Source organism: Suncus etruscus, chromosome 6 (genome assembly GCF_024139225.1).
Source record: "Suncus etruscus isolate mSunEtr1 chromosome 6, mSunEtr1.pri.cur, whole genome shotgun sequence".
Lineage (NCBI taxonomy): Eukaryota > Metazoa > Chordata > Mammalia > Eulipotyphla > Soricidae > Suncus > Suncus etruscus.
Genome location: NC_064853.1, coordinates 54596313 through 54615379, shown reverse-complemented (window position 1 = coordinate 54615379; position 19067 = coordinate 54596313). Strand labels below are relative to the sequence as shown.

Here is a 19067-nt window from a genome sequence, read left to right as displayed (position 1 = left end):
CTCCGGTAACAAGGGGCTTGCTCCATTCTCAAGACAGTGTTCAAGCAGTTTGAAAGGCTACTCAATTGAATGGTCTTCGCCCCCTCCTCCACCACCACATCCCCACCCCCATCCCCTCCACACCAGCTTTTTCTAACAATGCAAGCTGTGCAGGAAAGAAATGGGTTTTGGAGTCCAGGGGATCTGGAACTGAACACCTCTTGAGGATTTAATGATGGCCTTTCCGCACATAGTTTTCCTGCACGGCTCCTCCCCTGCAGAGCTGGTGCTGTTTAAACTACAGCAAGTTTATGAAGCACCCACATCAGGACCTGGCATCCAGCACACACTCCCAGAGTAGCTTTTCTCATTGGATGCAACCCTGTGCCATGGATACAAGTCCTCTGCAGTGACCACGGGTGCTGGGAGGGCAGGTGTAGGCTGCCCAGCAGGTCTGTGTCCAGCAGAGGTCAGAGAAATTGGTGCCACGGGCGTCGACCCTTGGGGACAAGCCTGTGTCACCAGATATACTCACAGGGACTTGAGGATGTTGGGTTTACCTGAGGGGCCTCCCCTCCCTGTCCTCTCCCACCACCTACAGAGTGCCTGGGGAGGGGGAGATCGTTCCTCCAGCTAATGCAATTGGAGGTTAAAGCTGGAAGGAAGCAAGGAAGCTTCCATCCAAGAGAGCAGCTGTGTGAGAGACTGGCAGGAGCTGGAAAATGCCTCCCTGGTTCTCCAGTGCCCTTTTTCTAGCCACCCGAGAGTAGAGTCCGTCTTTCTCTTTTCTAGAAGTGGAAGTTGGGGGGGTCCAGAGAGGTTAAGAAAACGTTCCCAAGTCACACAGATGTCCAACTCTGGGTGTCCCCTCTCAGGCTCTTCTAACTCAGGATGGGAGTGCGGGCGAGGAGACAAGACGATGTTCACCTGGAAGCGCTTCAGAGTTGGTCTCTGCGCCTCGGTCCCCCGCAATAAAAAAAAAAAAAAAATGCGCCAAATAACCCTCGAAGGGACGAGTCTTTTCGGGCCACTTTGAGGGCTGGGTGCGCGCCGATCTGCGTGAGGGCCTGGCGGGAGCCAAGCCTGCGGGTGCGCTCGGGGGTGGCAGGTGTCACAGGACTGCCCGGGACTCGAGGGTCCCTCGCGTGCGGGTTCGGGGGTCGCGCGCCGCCGCCCCCCGGAGGTGCGAGCGTGCGCACGTGCGCGGCGGGGTCCGGGTCGGGCGTCCGCGGTGCGGGCTGCGCCCCCTCCGGCACCCCCAGTCCCGGCCTCGGTGCTGATTGGCTCGGCGCCGTGACGGGCCGGCCCCCGCCCGGGGCGGCGGCGGCGGCGGCGGCGGCGGGCGCGGGTGCCCGCGTGTGCGCTTGTGTGCCGGCGTGTGCGCCCGCCCGCCCGCCCGCCCGCCGCCGGCTGTGCGGGAGAAGGAGCGAGCCAGGCAGCGAGGAGCGCGCCGACCCGACCCGCTGGCCGCCGCGGCCGAGCCGGAGGGTGCGCGGCGTGGCCCCCCCGCCTGGCCCGGCCCGGCCCGGCCATGGCCCCCGCCCGGGGCCGCCTGCTCCCTGCGCTCTGGGTCGTCACGGCCGCGGCGGCGGCGGCCACCTGCGTGTCCGCGGCGCGCGGCGAAGGTGAGCAGCGGCGGTGGCGGTGGCGGTGGCGGATGTGCGAGGCGGGGGTGGCCGGAGGGCCGGAGGGTTCAACTTCCCTCCTCCTCCTCTTCCTTCTCAGCCGGGCAGGGATGGCACCCGCCCGGGTCAAGGGACAGACCGAGCGGCCAAGAGAGACTGAGATTGCATGGAGCTCGAGGGATGGATGGATGGATGGATGGATGGATGGATGGAGGAGGCTCGGGGACTCGGCAGATGGGACTGAAGGATGCAGGGCTGGGGACCGAGAACCGAGACTCAGGGGAGAAGGGAAGACGGGTTTGGCATCTGAGAGGGACAGAGATAGGGCACGGAACAGACCAAGGGGGACAGAGGAGTGTAGGCGCTGAGGGGCACCTGGGGTGGGAAAGGAGGTTAGGGCGGCTGGAAGAGTCCAGAGGCACAGGATGGCGTTGAGCCTTAAGGACCAAGAGCTGGGAGAGGACAGCTCTTGGGGATGGGGAGGGGACTCGGGCATGAGGGGGTGAGGGACAGGGAAGGGGTGGCAGCGGGGGACCAGCACATGGGGAGGCACTTTGGTGCAGGATGGAGGCCTGGGAGAAAAGGGCCGTTGAGGAGAGGGGTTGAGGAGGCCCAGGAGGACTAAGGCAAGCAAGGTCCTAAGAGCGGAGTCTTGGCCAGGGGCGATGCCACATGGTCCGGTCACTCGGGGGATCCGGAGGGGTCAGAGGAAATGGGAGGCAGTCATGACCAATAGGATCTGGAACTTGACCTTCCTTCTGCTGGTGATGGAAAGGACAGGAAAGCTAGGAGGGGGCACCGATCAGGTCTCCCAATGCCAGAGCCTCATGCCGCATACACCCCTTACACACACCTTTACAGCATATCCTTACACACCCCTACACACACCCTATACACCACACCCCCACACACAATCCCTACAGCACAACACTACACACAATCCCTACAGCACACCACTATACCCCCCTACATACATATTCCTACATAACAACCTTACACAGAGACAGCACACCCTGACATACACACCTCTAGATGATATCCCTATAAATATACTCCTACAGCACACCCCTACATCATACAAATGCTCACCCCTATATACACACCCTGCTGCATTCCTCTACACAACCCCTCCATCACATCCCCGTCATACACCCCTACAGCACTCTCATATATACACCCTACAGCATACCCCTAGAGAAACCCCTACAGCACACCCTACATAACACTTCCCTATAGCCATGCCTCTACAGTCACACCCCTATCGCACATTCCTACATACATGCCCTTACACACAGCACACTCCTACATCACACCTATTCACAATCTCTACATATATCAGCACACACCCGTATATACCCCCCCGCACATGTATCCCTACACCTCACCCCTATAACATGCCTGCACACATTGGCACACTTAGATACTCACACACCCTTCGCATCCCCTACACACACCCTTGCATACATCTACATTACATGTACATCTGCATGCATATCTCTATGCGTAACCCGTATCTCTGACACATACCTGCCTCACTATACACAATTGCACACACACTAGTTAGCGCCTACCAATCACTCCAGGTCTGGTCCAAGATGTTATCCTAGGTTCTGTTCTGTGCCCCATCCGAGATCCCTGAATCCCTGAATCTCTAGCTGCTCCCGCAGCTCTATCCCAGGAAGACCCTGATGGATACTTGTCCAGTCTCAGAGCTGATATCCTGTGTTCAGAGCCACCTTCTTCCCCCATGGGTGGACTTGCAGAAACCAGGCAGCTCCAGAGCCGTGTTCACACACACACACACACACACACACACACACACACACACACACACACACACACACACCCCGCTGGAGCCTAAATAAATCCACCCCTCGCACGGACACAGCCGCATTGCCTGCACATTTGGCATTCACACATGTAGACCGAGGCCTGGAAAGACTCACATGCATGATAGCACTCCCACAGCCCAACATACAGAAATGCACATCCATGTCCCCCCCAAATGCACACACATGAAACTCTGCACTCCCCTTGGCAGACACCACAGAATTGCATTCATGCCCATGAACAGGTATATGCACAAAATAAAAGCACCAGAAGTACTTGGTCTCCAGGAAATCAGGCCCACGTAGGGGCAGAGCTGTGGGGTAGTGGACAGACAGGGCTGCTGGGAGTGAGGAGGCCCAGGCCTGGGACACCAGAAGAGACCAGAGGGACTGTGGTGAGTAAGGAAGGGCCAGGACTGGCTGTAGGAGCCCTGGGGCCTCTCCGAGCTATGATCTGAGAAGGCAGTTCCTCAGGGGTGGGGGGAGGGAAGGGAGCAGGAGTTGTGAGATCCAAATGGGGCTCTGGGAGTTGGGCATTGAGCCCTCAGCTCTTTGTCCAAACTCTTCTCTCCCTGAATCATCTACAGCCTCCAGCAGTGCAGGAAAATCCCAGAGCCACTTGGGGAGGGACCTGGACCATGCTCCAGTGCAGAGGACAGACCATTGGCCTCAGCAAGAGGTCTAGGGCCTAGTGAGGGCACGGTGAGGTTTCTGTGGAGGCCCAGAGTGGAGGCAAAAACTGTCAAGGGGCCAGAGCTCAGGGATATTTGCTCTGGGTCATAGGGTCATCTCCCTGACAAGGTAGATTCCCACCCCTCTCAGCCTCACCCCTGTGCTGATGCCACAGGGACTACTGACTAGTCAGACAGGGACTCTGGTTCTAGCAAAGGTGACGGTGTCCCACCTGGCCTAGTGCCCTCATGCCAGATCTCTCACTGAGCCGTGGGAAGACCCTGCACCCAGTGATCCTCCCACATTCTATTGTATTTGAGGCCCTGTCTCCATCACTTTGGGGTGATCTTCGAGGCATTCATATCCTTGCTGACATCTCCTGGCCACCCCGAATTCTCCAGCCTCACCATCATGCGCTGCGTCCTCAGGGAATGTAAATCAATTTAAGTATTAGTCTCAGCGAAATGGAATGGGGGAAGGTGACGGTGCTGGAGAAAAAAAGAAATCGCATAATGCCTTCCCGAGTCGAACAGGAAAGGCTTAGGAATTATCTGTGCTTCTCAGAGCTGGAGAGGGGCCCATTTGATCCTGCAGAACAGCCCAGCCAGGTAGGCAAGAGGGGGATCCCGAAACATCTTGCTGGTGAGGAAACTGAGGCTCAGCGGGGGAAGGCTAACTGCTTCCTAAAAGGCCCAAATGTGGAGTCCAAGCCTTAATTTTGCAACTGGGAAGTCAGAGTGGGGAGAATGTCCAGCCCAGGATGGTGTGAGGGGTCAGAGGAAAGGACCTGGTTGGGCCAAGGAGTCTCTCTAGCGAGGAGTCTCTATAGCTCTCATCTACCCTATTGAAGATCTGGTGTGTCCCATGAGAAGCTGTTCCCACTCATTGGGAAGAGAACGTGAGGTCCGGAAGAAGGGGACAGAAGGCAGAGGGGAGGGGAAGGATGGAGAAGAATCTGGAAGGAATTGGAACAAACAGCCCTGGAATCCTATAGCTCTTCCTGAATCCAATAGCATCGACTTTTGACTTATCTTTGGATTATCTGAGCCCCCTGGCTGACTGATCAAAAATCAACGGCAGATGTGGTGGGGCCCCCCCAAGAGAGGAAAGGGCCTGGGAAGTGGGCCCTGCCCTTCCCCCTCTCCAAAGTCAGGGCAATGGGTGGAGTGGGGGAGGCTCATCCTTGGGTTTTCCTTGGGATTGCCCTGGGCTGAGCTGTAGCCTTGGAGGCTGGATCAAGGACGACGGGTTCGGATGCTGTGAGATCCACAACTGGGGTGGGCTGGATGGAGTAAGGGAGCTCCTAGGACCCCAGTCTTCACCCTCTCCCCAAACAAGGCTTTGCTGGTCTTGGGGGGAAACTGCAGTGCGGGGGCCCCCCTCCCCTCCCCCAGCCAGCAGGAGGAGAGAGCAGCCTGACCCAGTTTCTCTCCATTGCTGAGAGGGAGGAGGGAGGCGGCAGCAGGCGGGAAAGCTTTTCTCTGCCCGTGCCTCTTGCGTGGGGCTGCCCTGGGAGAGGAGAGCCCTCTTTGGACACCCCGATCTCTCCTAACCCTGGGGACCCAGAGAGCAGCTCCAAGTGGCCCCCTCTGGTTCTGCAAGCCTCCCTCCAGCGGGCCTCTGGGGCCCTGATAATGGAACGGGAGTGTGAGCTGAGGAAGAAAATCAGCAAAGAGCATCCTCACTCCAGCATTTCCTGAGGACACTTGTCTCCATCTTTGAGGGGCAGGCTCCGAGCCTGGCATATCTCAGAAAGAAGCATACCCAGCCGCCCTGCCTGGGAGAGCTGTTCTGAACCCTCAGTGGCCAGCCCACCCCAGCCCCTGGGATTAATTGGAGGCCCAGGGTCAAGGGCTGAGTGTGGAGGCAGGGATTCCCGGCAGAACAAGTGCTGTGACAAGTGTGGGACTCTGGCCAATAGCCCCTTCTTACCGGAGTCACACTGCCTCGCTCCAAAGGAGTAAAGGGACTTGGCACATAACAGCTGGGATATCTCCCAGTTAGTGCCCCTTTAGCAGTACGTTGTGTGCAGGTGGGTGTGCGGTATGTAGAAAGCAGCCTAGTGGTATTCCCATTTTAAAGAGGAGGAAAGAGAGGCTCTATGGAAATCACTGTTGAATTTAATGAGGCCCATAGAAGTGTCTGGCCCCAGAGGTGGAGTCTGTGCTTTCCTTGAATGCTGAGACTTTGCAGGTCCTCTTGGAGGTGCTGGCTTGAGACTGACTGGCTTCTGGCCAGCATTGCAACACTTTATTCAGCATGGGCACTGCCCGGAGGTGCTGCTTGTTGGGCTCAAGCTACAGTGCTGGTGGCATTGTCTATAGTTACTGCTATTGGCACTCTGAATGCAAGCCCTGTGCTGTACCCTGGAGGAGTTATGATGGGGGTCAGGCCCTATTCTGATATTCCTGGGAGTTCAGTGCTTCCACCTTGCCATAAAGAAGACACTTTCCTGTCCTGCTGTTCCCAGAAGTGGCTTCCCCAGATCATCACGCAGTGGGTACTCATGTCAGGGCATGGCAGACAGATGTGGAGGACCCATAAGCTATAGGATCCTCCTGGAGAGGTTGATGCTGTCCAGCAGGACAGACCCCTAGTGAGAAATGTGGCCTGACAGCATGACCAGAGCGGGGGCCACTATGTCCCATCAGCTTCACAGCCCAGTGATAAAGGAACCATTTTGCAAAGGTGGAACCAGGCTTAGGGACTTGTCCAGGGACAGAGCTCCATGTGTCTAAGCTGGGATCCTGGCCCTGACCTCCCTGATATCTTGCCTATCTCTCAACCACCCCAGTCTCACCAGTTATCTGCTGCTCGAGAGCAGCTGACTCTGGAAATTCAGAAGAGGGAATTTTGGCCAACGTGGTGGAGGGCGGCTTCAGGGAAGAGCAAGAACTTGGGTAGAATCTTGAGGCCCAGAACCTGCATATTGGACCTTGAACCATGGGAAAGCAGCGGCTCTTGTGGCACTGGGAAGGGAGACCCATGTCCCACAGGATCTTGTCTCCTGTTTTGCAGTGAACTTGCTGGACACATCCACCATCCACGGGGATTGGGGCTGGCTCACGTATCCGGCTCATGGGGTAAGTGATGGCCAGTGGGGCCAGCATTGTTTCCCCGTGAGCAGAGAGAGGCTGCCATTCAGAGAGCTGGGAAGGTGGCAGAGGCCCAGAGAAAAAAGGAACTCACTCAGGAACACACAAAATTAGAGACCAAGCTGACTGTTTCTTGATGGTCCAGCATATGAGGCCCTGGTGCCAGGCACTTTGTGGAATCTTCTGTGGAATGCCCTGGGTCTGAGAGTGCCTGAGGGCTACAATGGGACCCAGTGCTGAGCATCAGCATCAAGGTTCTTGAAAGCTTTTCCTTCCCACCCTCACTATCCTGCCTCCCCCAGGAGCTGCCAGGGCCCTGGAGTTCCTCTTATTTCTTCCCTCAGAAACACCAGGTCGTGGGCTGGAGAGATAGCATGGAGGTAAGGCGATTGCCTTTCATGCAGGAGGTCATCGATTCGAATCCCGGCATCCCATATGGTTCCCTGTGCCTGCCAGGAGCAATTTCTGAGTCTGGAGCCAGGAATAACCCCTGAGCACTGCTGGGTGTGACCCAAAAATCACAAAAAAAAAAAAAAAAAAAAAGAAAAAAAGAAAGAAACACCAGGTCAACCTGCCTGGGCCCTGGTGGTTTAGCCCTAGGCCAGCAAGGCCTCATCAGTGCTCTGTCTGGGAGCTGCCCAACAGGCCATATACTCCCAGAAGGTCCCCCCATCCCGCCTTACCAGGAGGTGGGCATGGCATTGCCCAGGGGCAAGGCTGCACTGCCTGGTGCCCCATAATCAAACCTCAGGGGTCTATGACAGGCCTATGAGCCTGTGGAGGCAGCACTACCCTCTGTAAGCCAGTGTGGTTGAGCCCCCACTTCTCTCCTGAGTCCAAGGTGCCCCTGTATGTGGAGTGGTGAGAACAGAATGACATTTATGAGGAAGGGGGAGCATGGAACCTGGAACCCCCTCATCATGAAATTCTCAGCACCCCTCACACAGATGCACTCAGAATCTATCACCATGGCTCTAAGCCTGCTGTACCCACATAGCTTCCTCAGCCCTTGAGCAGAGATAACAAAGTGACATTGTGTCACTTCACTTTGGGACACGGTTCCTTTGGATAGGGAAGGTTTTGAGCCTCAACCAGTGATGCTGGGGGGGCTGCTTCCTTCTCTGTGCTCAGGGCTCACTCCTGGTGGTGTTCAGGAGACCATAAATGGGGTCAGGAATCAAGCTGGGATCAGCTATGTCCCTGGCAAGTGCCTTACCACCTGTGTTATCTCTCTTACCCTAGATCAGGGTTCTCATTGGTACTTGGTGGTCTCTGATGGGGGGGCCAGAGTCCCACTTTTCTGTCTATGTGGCCTTTCTGCTCTCATCCCCTAACACACAAGGAAGCTATAGGACAGGCCTGAGTAACTGATCCTGTGGGCAACATGCCTGATCCTACAGGTGATGGTGACCCTCCCTGAACTTCAGTCTCCCCAGGCAAGCTGGGTATGACCCCGTAGCACAATCCAGGAGACCTGGTGTTGGAAGTGCTTGCCATGTGTGCTCTGGCACTGACAGTAAATAGGGTCAGTTCCTTATGACAGCCTAGCTGTGGGCACTTGCCATTCCTGAAAATAGTCACTTAGAGAGACCAGACTGGGGTCCCTCTGAATTCTCTGGACTTTGGGCTCAGTTTCTAGGGGCACAGGAGTATTGTGTGTTTCTTGGCAGGTGCAGGACATGGCTCCGTCCTGTGCTTGAGACAGTCACAATAGTCATAGCAGGTTTTGTGGGCAAGGCTGAGTATGGCCCCGGATCATTCATGCAGTGACCATGTTTTGGATTCACTAAAGATTTCACAGTCTTCACCAGTATGTCATTTTACCCCCACATTCAGTCCTGAAGGTATGGAGGGGAAAGCAGTGAGGAATCTGCTCGCATAACATCAGGAGACTTAAAGGTGGTGAATGGAGCTTGGCTTGCCTGAGCTCGACTTGTGTGTGTCCCTGGTGATCTGCATCCTCCTAATGGGGTAGGGTAGTGCTATGCCATCTGTGGAGTCAGGGACCCATTCACGCACCTCAACAGGGAGAGGAAGGCTGCCGGATAAGCTCCCAAATGCTGGACCTTGAGCTCAGGCTGAACAGTCAGTAATACAAGCACTCTATCTAGCTAGGTATCTAGGCAGGCACCTGGGAGCCTATGGTTTGGTGAGCTCTGGATGCAGCTCTCCTGCCCAGATGAGTGGGTCCATGCAGCAGATTCTGACATCTGTTAAACAGCCCCGGGAAGTCACGCCCAGGATCTCCAGCTGCTACAAGATATCAGAGGGTCAGGTGACTTAAACCTAGTGGGTCAGCAGCCTCCCAGATAAACAGGCGTCAGATATAAGCCCCCAGGCATCACCCACCTGTTCTCCAGCATAGATACAGTCACAGAGCCTGCTCCTTGCAGATGTCACAGTGGGTCCCTGGAAAGGACACTTCACCCAGTCTCCAAAAAGTTACAGGACAGGGCTAAGGTCAAGGTCAGTCAGGGCCCAGATCCCTGACCACAGTGGACTGTGTCCCCTCCTCTGCTGCATGAGGAGGGCCCATGGGCTCCAAAGCCCCCTTCATAGGTGTGTTGAAACCCCAGATTTGGAGAAGAACCAGTCTGGCCCGGGGCTGTGCAGCTGGTTTGCTGCCGTTGAATCCAGGAGGAGCCCCGTGATCCAGTTTGGTGGGGGGACCAGAAAGGAGAGCACAGGGGTAGCAGGCATATGGGGATGCCCTGGGCAAGAGCAGGCCTGATTCTTTGCTCACTTCAACCTTCAGGGATCGGTGCCACTCCAGGTGCCAGCAGCAGCCCCTCCTGGCAGGTCCAGGCCAGGCCACTGGTGCTGGTGGGGTGGATGGAGCCAGCTCAGATGGAGCTGATTAATTTATCCGGTCCCTGGCAGGAAACAGACAGGGAGCAGCTGGCTGGCTCTTTGGTGCTCCATTAATTGTGACAATGACTTTAACCCCAGATGTGACACCACACTGCCCGGAGGCCTGAATGTAGAGTTGGGGTATGGGTCAGGGAGCTTCTCCTCAGAGCAGGAACTACTGTTCCCTGGACATCTCCTCCAGGGGTCCCTGGAGACTGGAACAGGTGGATTGAAAGTATGCTGCCAGTTCAGCCTCATGCCCACCTGTGTCATTCCATGCCAAGCCCAAGCTAAGCATTCTGTAGATGTCACCTCTCTGCTTCTCACATCTCCCCAAGATGGATCATCTCTCTGCTCCAGTTTACAGAAGTAGTGCTGAAAGTCAGGACCACATAGTAGGCTGGAAAGAAGCCAGACAGAGGAGCTTTCTATTGGGCAGGAAAGATTTGAGGTGCCTGTGGTCACCACTGGAGCATGTGGGGGCAGTTCAGAAGCTCTGAGAAGACCTCCTGCCCCTCTAGGCCATAGAATCTCTAGATCAAGGTCAGTTTCACATGGATGCCCCAGGAGAAGATCTAAAAAACTGCAGTGTCGGTGGGCTAGGCAAGGAACCTGGAGTCCTTCAACCTGGAGTCCTCCACCCACTACCATGGCCTCCATAGACCATGGAATTCAGCCTCTAATTCACCAGCAGGCTGCGGTGGAGAGCCTGGAGTCCAGAGGACTAGTGACCAGCCATGGTCACTTTTGCAGGATAGGTTAGAGATGGAAGAGTACCTGGTGGCCTCTTGGCTCTTTCCTGTACACAGGACTGTGGGAGTCTGGGATGCTAGGTGTTTGCTGTGCCAGGTTATACCCCAGGTATTGAACTTTTTTCTTCCATCCTTGTGCAATGACCCTGCATCAGCCTTACAGCCTTGCCATGCACACTTCTATCTTTTTACATGGTGGTAAATCTCAGAAGTGACTTGTCTTAATCATGGTGGTGTGTATAACCCAGTGGCAGCAGCACTTCCATTCTGGTGGGTGAACACCATTAGCACCCTTTTGGTACTTTTTCCAAGTGGGGAACTTTACCACCATGCCTACTGCCCCACACCCCCTAGGCAAACACCCATCTAGTTTTCATCTTGATGAATCTGCCCACCTGGTTTTGTTTTTTATGCTTTTATTATATGGGACCATGTGTGTGGTTATGGGGTACGCCCTGGAGTATGGGCATGCAAGGTAGATGCTCTACCATTGAGCCCCGACTAACTGGCTCCTGACTGCTACCTTGCTGGAACCCACCAATATTTGTTGTCCTTTTGTGTCTGCATTACTATTTTTTCTGCATAATGTTTCACATCACAGCATCTCTTAAAATTAAGTTTTGTGTGTGTGTGTGTGTGTGTGTGTGTGTGTGTGTGTGTGTGTGTGTGTGGTTCCAGGAACTGAACAGAGGTCTCATGCATGCAAGGCATGTACCCAATGACAGAACCTCATTTTCTGTCCTCTTTTGTCTTTGTTTTGGGGGGAAGAACCCGCCCAATCAATGTCCTGGGGTCTCTCCTAGTTATTTTTGGCTAATAGGCCAGCAGCTCAGTGTGAGACCTGGAAGATGTGGGTCTGCCAAAACCTTGCAGTATTGGGGTCAGCTGGCTCATTCCAGTGGTATTCAGTGGCCTTCAAAACTGCACCTGGCAATGCTCAGGGAACCATGTGGTTCCGGGATCAAATCAAAGTCAGCCACATGCAAGGCCAGTGCATTCACCTCTGTACTATCTTTGCCTTCATCTTTATTCCCTTTTTAAGACTGAATACTATCCCTGCAGTTACCTGGAGATGCTGTGTCTTGTTTATCTATTCATCCATTGGTGAACATCTTTCCATCCTCTCTACTGCAAGCGTGTTGCAGATATCTGGTTGACTCTGTCTTTGGTTCTCTGGGGTTGTTCCCCAGAAGTGGAATTGCTGGACCAGATGGTAATTCTATGTATAATTCTCGCAGGAGCCACCATGCTGCCTTCCTTGATGTTACTGCACAATTTTGCTTTCTTATCAGCAGCATATGAGGTTCCAATTCCCCCCACATTCTCTTCAACACTTTTTTTTTCTTTTTTGGTTGTTTTTGATGCTAAGCAGCCTAGAGGGCGCTAAGTGGTGTGGTGGTATTTTTGATTTGCATTTCCGTACTGATTCATGGCCTTGAGCATGTTTGCGTGTGCTTTTTTAGCCGTCTCTGGACCTTCTTTGGAGAAATTTTTGGTCAAGTCCTTTGACCTTTAATAGAGCTGTTGGAGTCCTGGTCGCAGAATGTAGTCATTTTTCACCATTATGGATTCACTTCTCATCAAAGATGATCTGCAAATACATTTCTCCCATTCTGCAGGGTGCCGATTGGCTGTTGATAGGTCTGGTTATTTCTGAATCTCCGATGCCAGGTAGCAGCTGGCATACAAGTGGCCACGCTTCCTGGTTCAACCTTGAGTGTTACCCCAGAGTCCCACTGGGGGAGGGTAGAGAGAACATCGGAATGCAGGTTAGGGAAGTCCCTTCATCAGCACTCAAGATGCCTGTGCCAAGGCCATCTGCTGAGGTGTCTGAGAGAGAAACTGGTGGGGAGCTCCCTATCTTTCCTGTGCAGGCCGGAGGAGAGAGCAGGTATCTGGAAACAGGGAATTATGCTGATGCTCATTCCGTCCTTTACTCACTGTGCGATCTCAGACACACAGCTCGGATGAGCCTGGGAAAAGGTGGTCCTTAGCCAGAAGCATCTGTAGGGTGCCTGGTCTCTGGTTCCTAGTGATTCCCTAGGATGGCTCATGTTCCATCTTCTGCCCCAGGATGACCCCCAAAGGGTACCCGCTGCAGGGGGCAGAGCAGAAGCAGTGTGGGGGGCAGATGCTGACTTGTCTCAGGGCTGTGCTCTGTCTGCCGCAGTGGGACTCCATCAACGAGGTGGACGAGTCATTCCGGCCCATCCACACCTATCAGGTGTGCAATGTCATGATCCCCAACCAGAACAACTGGCTGCGTACCAGCTGGGTGCCCCGGGACGGTGCACGGCGTGTCTATGCTGAGATCAAGTTCACCCTACGTGACTGTAACAGCATGCCCGGTGTGCTGGGCACCTGCAAGGAGACCTTCAACCTCTACTACCTGGAGTCGGACCGCGACCTGGGTGCCAGCACCCAGGAAAGCCAGTTCCTCAAGATTGACACCATCGCAGCTGACGAGAGCTTCACAGGAGCTGACCTGGGTGTGCGCCGCCTCAAGCTCAACACGGAGGTGCGTGGCGTGGGCCCCCTCAGCAAGCGCGGCTTCTACCTGGCCTTCCAGGACATAGGTGCCTGCCTCGCCATCCTGTCCCTCCGCATCTACTACAAAAAGTGCCCAACCATGGTGAGGAATCTGGCGGCCTTCTCAGAGGCGGTGACGGGGGCTGACTCATCCTCGCTGGTGGAGGTGCGTGGCCAGTGCGTGCGGCACTCAGAGGAGCGGGATACACCCAAGATGTACTGCAGTGCCGAGGGAGAGTGGCTGGTGCCCATCGGCAAGTGCGTCTGCAGCGCAGGCTACGAGGAGCGGCGGGATGCCTGTGTGGGTGAGCGCGCCTTGTGCGGCGGGCTGGAGGGGATATCAGAGGCAGCCCCTGAGGAGGCAGATGTGTGTGTGTGCACTGGAGGGAAAATGGGGTAAGAGGAGGAAAAGTGTGGGTACCTCCTTTGGGCATACCTTGGTGGAGAGCCTGGGGCTCCGCCCTGAGCCTTTTCCCAAGTCAAGTCACTTAATCTCCACCCCACCTGACTACTCTCTCGGGTTATACTGGTTTGGGCCCACAACTGATGCTGTGCAGATGGTACTCTCAGGGTCATGCCCTGTGATCCTCGGGGAATTGAATCCAGGCCTTCTGCATGTAAGGCATGTGCTTTGTCACTTTGAGCTACCCCTCAGCCCCCAGCTCTGTCTTGGTTTTATAGAGGAGGCTCTTGAGACATAGAGAGGCAGGGATCCTATCCAAGATCAAGTAGCTAGAAGAAACGAAGCTGTGACTTAAGCCAGGAGTCAGGCACTGTGGTGTCTGTTCAAGGCTGCTAACTAGAGACCAAGGTAGAAATAGAGCGAGATGACTCCAGGGCCCTGGGTAGACAAGGTAAGTTCAGGAGGCACTGTCTGCCTATGTTGGAGGCACGTTATTCAGGGGAACATGGGCAAGGACAGATGGGAGGGTAGAGGTGGGAAGTTGGCACCTGTCCCCATGTATACCCCTGCTGGCACACAGCCAAGGGCCCTGCCATGTGTGGTCAGCAGACACATACACCCCTGGGACCGTGGAGTCAGCCCTGTCTCCCCCCGGCAGGAGACACTGTGACAAGTGGTATAGACTGGTCTCCACCTCGCTATCCTCCCACGTGTGTACACATGACTGCAGAGCCACTGAGAAGAGTACAGGCCCCTCTGCCAGGCCAGGTTACCCTGTGCCCACAAATGTGCAACCATAGTATCAGGATGTCCAGCAGCCTCTGAGTGCTTGGTAGCATGCTGAGTATCCTCCATGGTCTTGCTGCTGCCTATGCCCCTGAAGCACAACTGAGAGGATCCTCTGGTGCCTTCAGCTTTGTCCCTGCTCCTGTGCTGGTACCTCTCCAGAGCCAGCAGAATGGAGCAGGCATAGGCTACTGATTTCAAGTAGATTTCAGCAACACAGGCCAAGTGCCTTGTGCTGTCCTTAGCTAAGTGCAATGTCAGGCAGTCCTCTGCATCTTCTATCCAGCTACCAGCCTTTCTACCAACTGTGGCCTCTCTGAGGTCCTTATTTGGGAAAGGACTGGAAGGCCGGGAGATAGTACAGTGATTAGGGCACAGACTAGGTATGCACCTGGCAGGGGTTCAATTCCCAGCACTACACAGTATCCTGAACTTTGCCAGGTGTAGTCCTGGAGAACCCCAGTCCTTCCAGGGTGACCCCTGCACTGCAGGCTCTGAATATCTGTGGAGCTTCAGACCGTCACATTGAACCATTGGCTTAGTTGGCCATGAACTATCTGTGGGACCCACCCAGGCCTTCTGAGAACCTCATGGGATGCCCTCCAAAAAATAACTAGAGGATGTGCTTTGCATGTGGGAGCCCTAAATTCAATTTCTGAGACTGCCTTGAAATACTGCTGCATGGAGATGAAAGTCCTTTTTTTTATTTGTTTTTTTGGGGGGTCACACCAGCAGCGCTCAGGGGTTACTCCTGGCTCTATGCTCAGAAATTGCCCCTGGCAGGCACAGGAGACCATATAGGATGCCGGGATTTGAACCACTGTCCTTCTGCATGCAAGACAAACACCCTACCTCCATGCTATCTCTCTGGCCCCAGAGATGAAAGTCTTTTAAAGGAAACCTTTGTACACTCAGTCTTCAACTCCTGGACCTCTACTTCCCCCAGGCCACCCTCTATCAAAGCCCCTGTGTAGCTGCAACCTTCCACTCCATGTGCCATAGTTGGTTGTCTCTGAAGCCACCAGTCTCCCTTGTATGCCCTCACAAATATCCTGTACTTGGCAGTTCCCCACCAGATGCCCCAGAAGATGTGTAAAAATGGAAAGTCCATTTTTACATCTATTCATCACAGAAACACAGCTGTGTCTCTCTTACAGATAAGGAAACTGAGGCCTGAGAAGGCATGCCACCTACATGCTTCACTGTGGTGAGAGTGGGTGCTGAGTCTGACTTCTGGTCCAGCTGTGGACATTCAGCCCCTCCCTGGCTTTACCCTGCCCTCCTATTTTCCCTGCCCTGGGCTTCCAACGTGCCCTCATTTTGTCAGGAAAAGACCCTTCAGAACCATCTTTTGAATGTTTGCCCTGTGCCGGATTCTGTACTCAGTGCTACTCACACTGATCTGGTTCCTCATGTTCTGGAAGCCTGGAATCCCCTGGAGGGAGATGAGGGGGAGCGTACAGGGGTGGGGGGGGTGGAGGTGTTCTTCCTCACCGGGAAGTACCCTCCACACTAGGCATCATGTCCCCAAACAACAGGTAAAGTCGAAGTTGTAAAGATCTCAGACAGGTGGGCTGACCCCCAACAAGGTCCCTGAGACACCGAGCCCCACCTCTCCTCTTGGAGTAATGGTCACTTTGTGGAGGGACACTGTAAACCCTAGTAGTGGGATCAGCCTGCTCAAATCAAGCCAGCACTGCATTTAACCAAGGACAGAACAAGGCACTTGGCCAGTGTTGCTGACATGGATGGACAGCATCCAGAGAGGAAGCGGGACTTAGGAGAGCCCGCAGAGCCCAGGAAGGCCAAGGCCTTTCTTCAATATCGTTCCCAGCTCCTGGCCCTGGAGATGCTGTAATGACAGATACAGGAGTCTTCGGATCCGGGGAGGGAGCCACAGCGTGTTTTGGATTCTACATTTAAATCAAAATACAACATAATTATGCCAGCTGCAGGATAATTACAGGTTTTATTAAAAAATATTAATTCCTAGTGCTCTGTGGCCAGGGAGGTTTGAAGTTGCCTGAGGAAAGGCTTTTCCGGCCTTGGTGGTCAGCTGCTGGGAGGAGCTGGTACCTCATTTGGAAAGGGCTGCATGAGCCCCAAATGGAGGCCCTGCAGGATCCCAGCCCAGCAGGCCTCTGAGGCCGAGCCCAACCTCTCCATGGGGTCCAGCTCTGCCCCTCCGTGAAGAGGGGAGGGGGGCCAGCAGGAGCTGAAAATTGTGAGTTCATGTGTGTATGTATGTTTAATGTGTGTCTGTGAATATGTGTCTGCATGTGTGCATGTGTGTGAGTGTTTGTGTGTGTCCGTATGTTTCTTTGTGTAATTATGTGTATATGAGAGTGTGAGTGGATCTGCATGTGTGTGTCTATGTATGTATGTGTCTGCATGTGTCTCATCATATGTGTGTATGTGAGTATGAGTTAGGATGCTTTTACTGGGCTTCTTGTACTGTCCACTTGAAACTGTGCCCCCTAACCCAATCTGAATAGGAAGAGGCTCAAGGGACCCCTGACCCCTTTATGGATTCTCCCTGACCCCCCCCCATTGAGAAGGGCTGGGTAAGAAGCCTACAGCCCCCTTCCTTCCAATCAGAAGAGGTAACAGCTTATGAAGCCCCCAGCTCCCCGCACAAGTTGCGAGGTGACCTGCAGTTTTGGGGGTGGAGAGTAAATCCAGGAAGACACAAGAGGGCCATCCCAACCCCTCAGGGGAGAGAGGCTGACGCCAGGCTGATCCTTCATAGCCCCTGGAGCTCACCTAGTCTGCAGGGGAAGGGGAGGGGTGAAGGACCAGAGAGGGGGGTCAAATCTCAAATCTCCCCACTGCTATCCTTCCAGGAAACACCCCACCTCTCTGTCGCCTACCCTCCCCACACCAGGCTGTACCCCCACACTCCAGCCCTGGCTTCTCAGCTTCCCTCCATGGAGTGGAGACCCCATTCCAGCCCATGGCCTGGGCGCTCATCGTCATATAAATATCAGTGTCTCCTTGTGGAGGGGTGCGGCAACACTCCCTCTTCTGCCTACCTGACTGTTTAAAATCTGATTTAGAATTAATTTCCTGTGCTCGTCCACCAGCCGACACTTATTTGTCAAATCTCAAGCTCTTGGCAGGGGAGAGGAATGAGGTGGCTGGAGGCTTGGACAGCTGTCGGCCTGACAGGCGGCCTGGGCAAGGTGCCCTCGGCCAGAGCAGGACCCCTCTCTTGGCTCAGAGCCTGCCACCACCAGGCACGCCGGGCACCGGAAGCACCCTGGGTGGACAGGAAGGGTCGGACCCCAGCCCAGAAAGACTCCATCTGTCTGAGCCATTGATTCCCAGCTCTGCCTCTAGGTTTTCTCCCTGAGGCCTAGTGATTAGTATTCTTATTAAAGATTATTTTATTCTTGCTGCTCGGATTAATCTGGCCTTGACCATGAGAGCCATATGGGTATTAGTGGCGCGTGTAAGAACTGCTCCCCCGTGAGGCACGGAATACCCTGGCTGGCACTCAGCCCTGGAAGGGTTATGAGAGGCTAGGGGTGTGTGTGGAGGAGGTGGGTAAAGACCTGCCCTGGAGGCTTCCCCATCTGAGCTTACGTCTTGGTTGACTGAGAAGCCAGGACAAGGCCTTCAAGCTCCCCAGAGTGTGTTTTCTCTCTGCCAAGCAGCTGTGTTTATGCCAGCCGATAATCAGTGAGAGGCCCTATGCTAGCAGGAATTTACCTGTGTCCACTAGTATAATTTTCAAAGCAGCTCCAGTTCCCATTTTACAGATGAAGCCAATGCCTATTCACCCAACTGAGGTGAAGGGGCTAGACAGGAAAAAGGAACCAAGGAGACTGGTCCCACATTTCTACTTTGCTGGGAAGTCCTCAAGGCACAGGGGCACTGGGAACCATCAGAGACAACCTACAGGCAGGCTGAATAGGTGCTCCCTCTCCCTCTGTGCCACACACACAAACCAAATGCCACCCTACCTTCTGTCCCCAGGTGTGCCCTGTGAGTGAGACTAGCTCTCCTCAACTCCAGTCAGGAAATAGAAGTTCATAAGTGGTTGAGGGAGTCCATGCAGAAGGAGTAAGCAAGTAGCCCCAAGATGCTAATCGATGTGGATCCAATAATCCCAGCTATCATGCAGCTCAACAACTGATTCAACAAGAGCTGAAAGAGCAAAGCCTTCTCTCCAACTCAAGCATGTTTTCTGGTGGGGCCTTCTGGAAGGAAAGATCAGAATGTGCAGTGAGGGCCCTCCCCTAACTCCGAGTCAGGCCTGAGTCCATCGAGGGGCAGGGGAGAAACTCAGAGCTTACTGTCTTTCCCCAGCTCCTCATCTACAAGCCCTTTCTGGCTCCATGGCCTCAGGTGGTGTAACAACTTAAAGTCATTAACTTTTCTTCCAATTTCAGGTTTTCTCTCCATTACAGAATTTTACAACTTCGCCTGATTTGAGCTGTGATAGGAAAGCGATACCCGTCCCTATCCAGAAAAGAAATGACAGGATGTCATTTTAAGTGAAGCTCCTTGGGGGAGGATGGGGGGAACTGGGCTTCATGTGGGAT

At 54.3% G+C, this 19067-nt stretch overlaps 1 protein-coding gene across 2 annotated transcripts in view; it reads left to right on the top strand.

The window, feature by feature from the left end:
• Window positions 1–1510: 1510 nt before the first annotated feature.
• EPHA8 (EPH receptor A8) overlaps window positions 1511–19067 on the top strand; it is a 32832-nt gene continuing 15275 nt past the window's right edge. For both annotated transcript variants that reach the window (XM_049774664.1, XM_049774665.1), the window contains exons 1-3: window positions 1511–1604; window positions 7124–7188; window positions 12973–13636. In XM_049774664.1, the coding sequence (XP_049630621.1) occupies window positions 1511–1604; window positions 7124–7188; window positions 12973–13636 (823 nt within the window). The remainder of the gene's footprint in view (window positions 1605–7123; window positions 7189–12972; window positions 13637–19067) is intronic.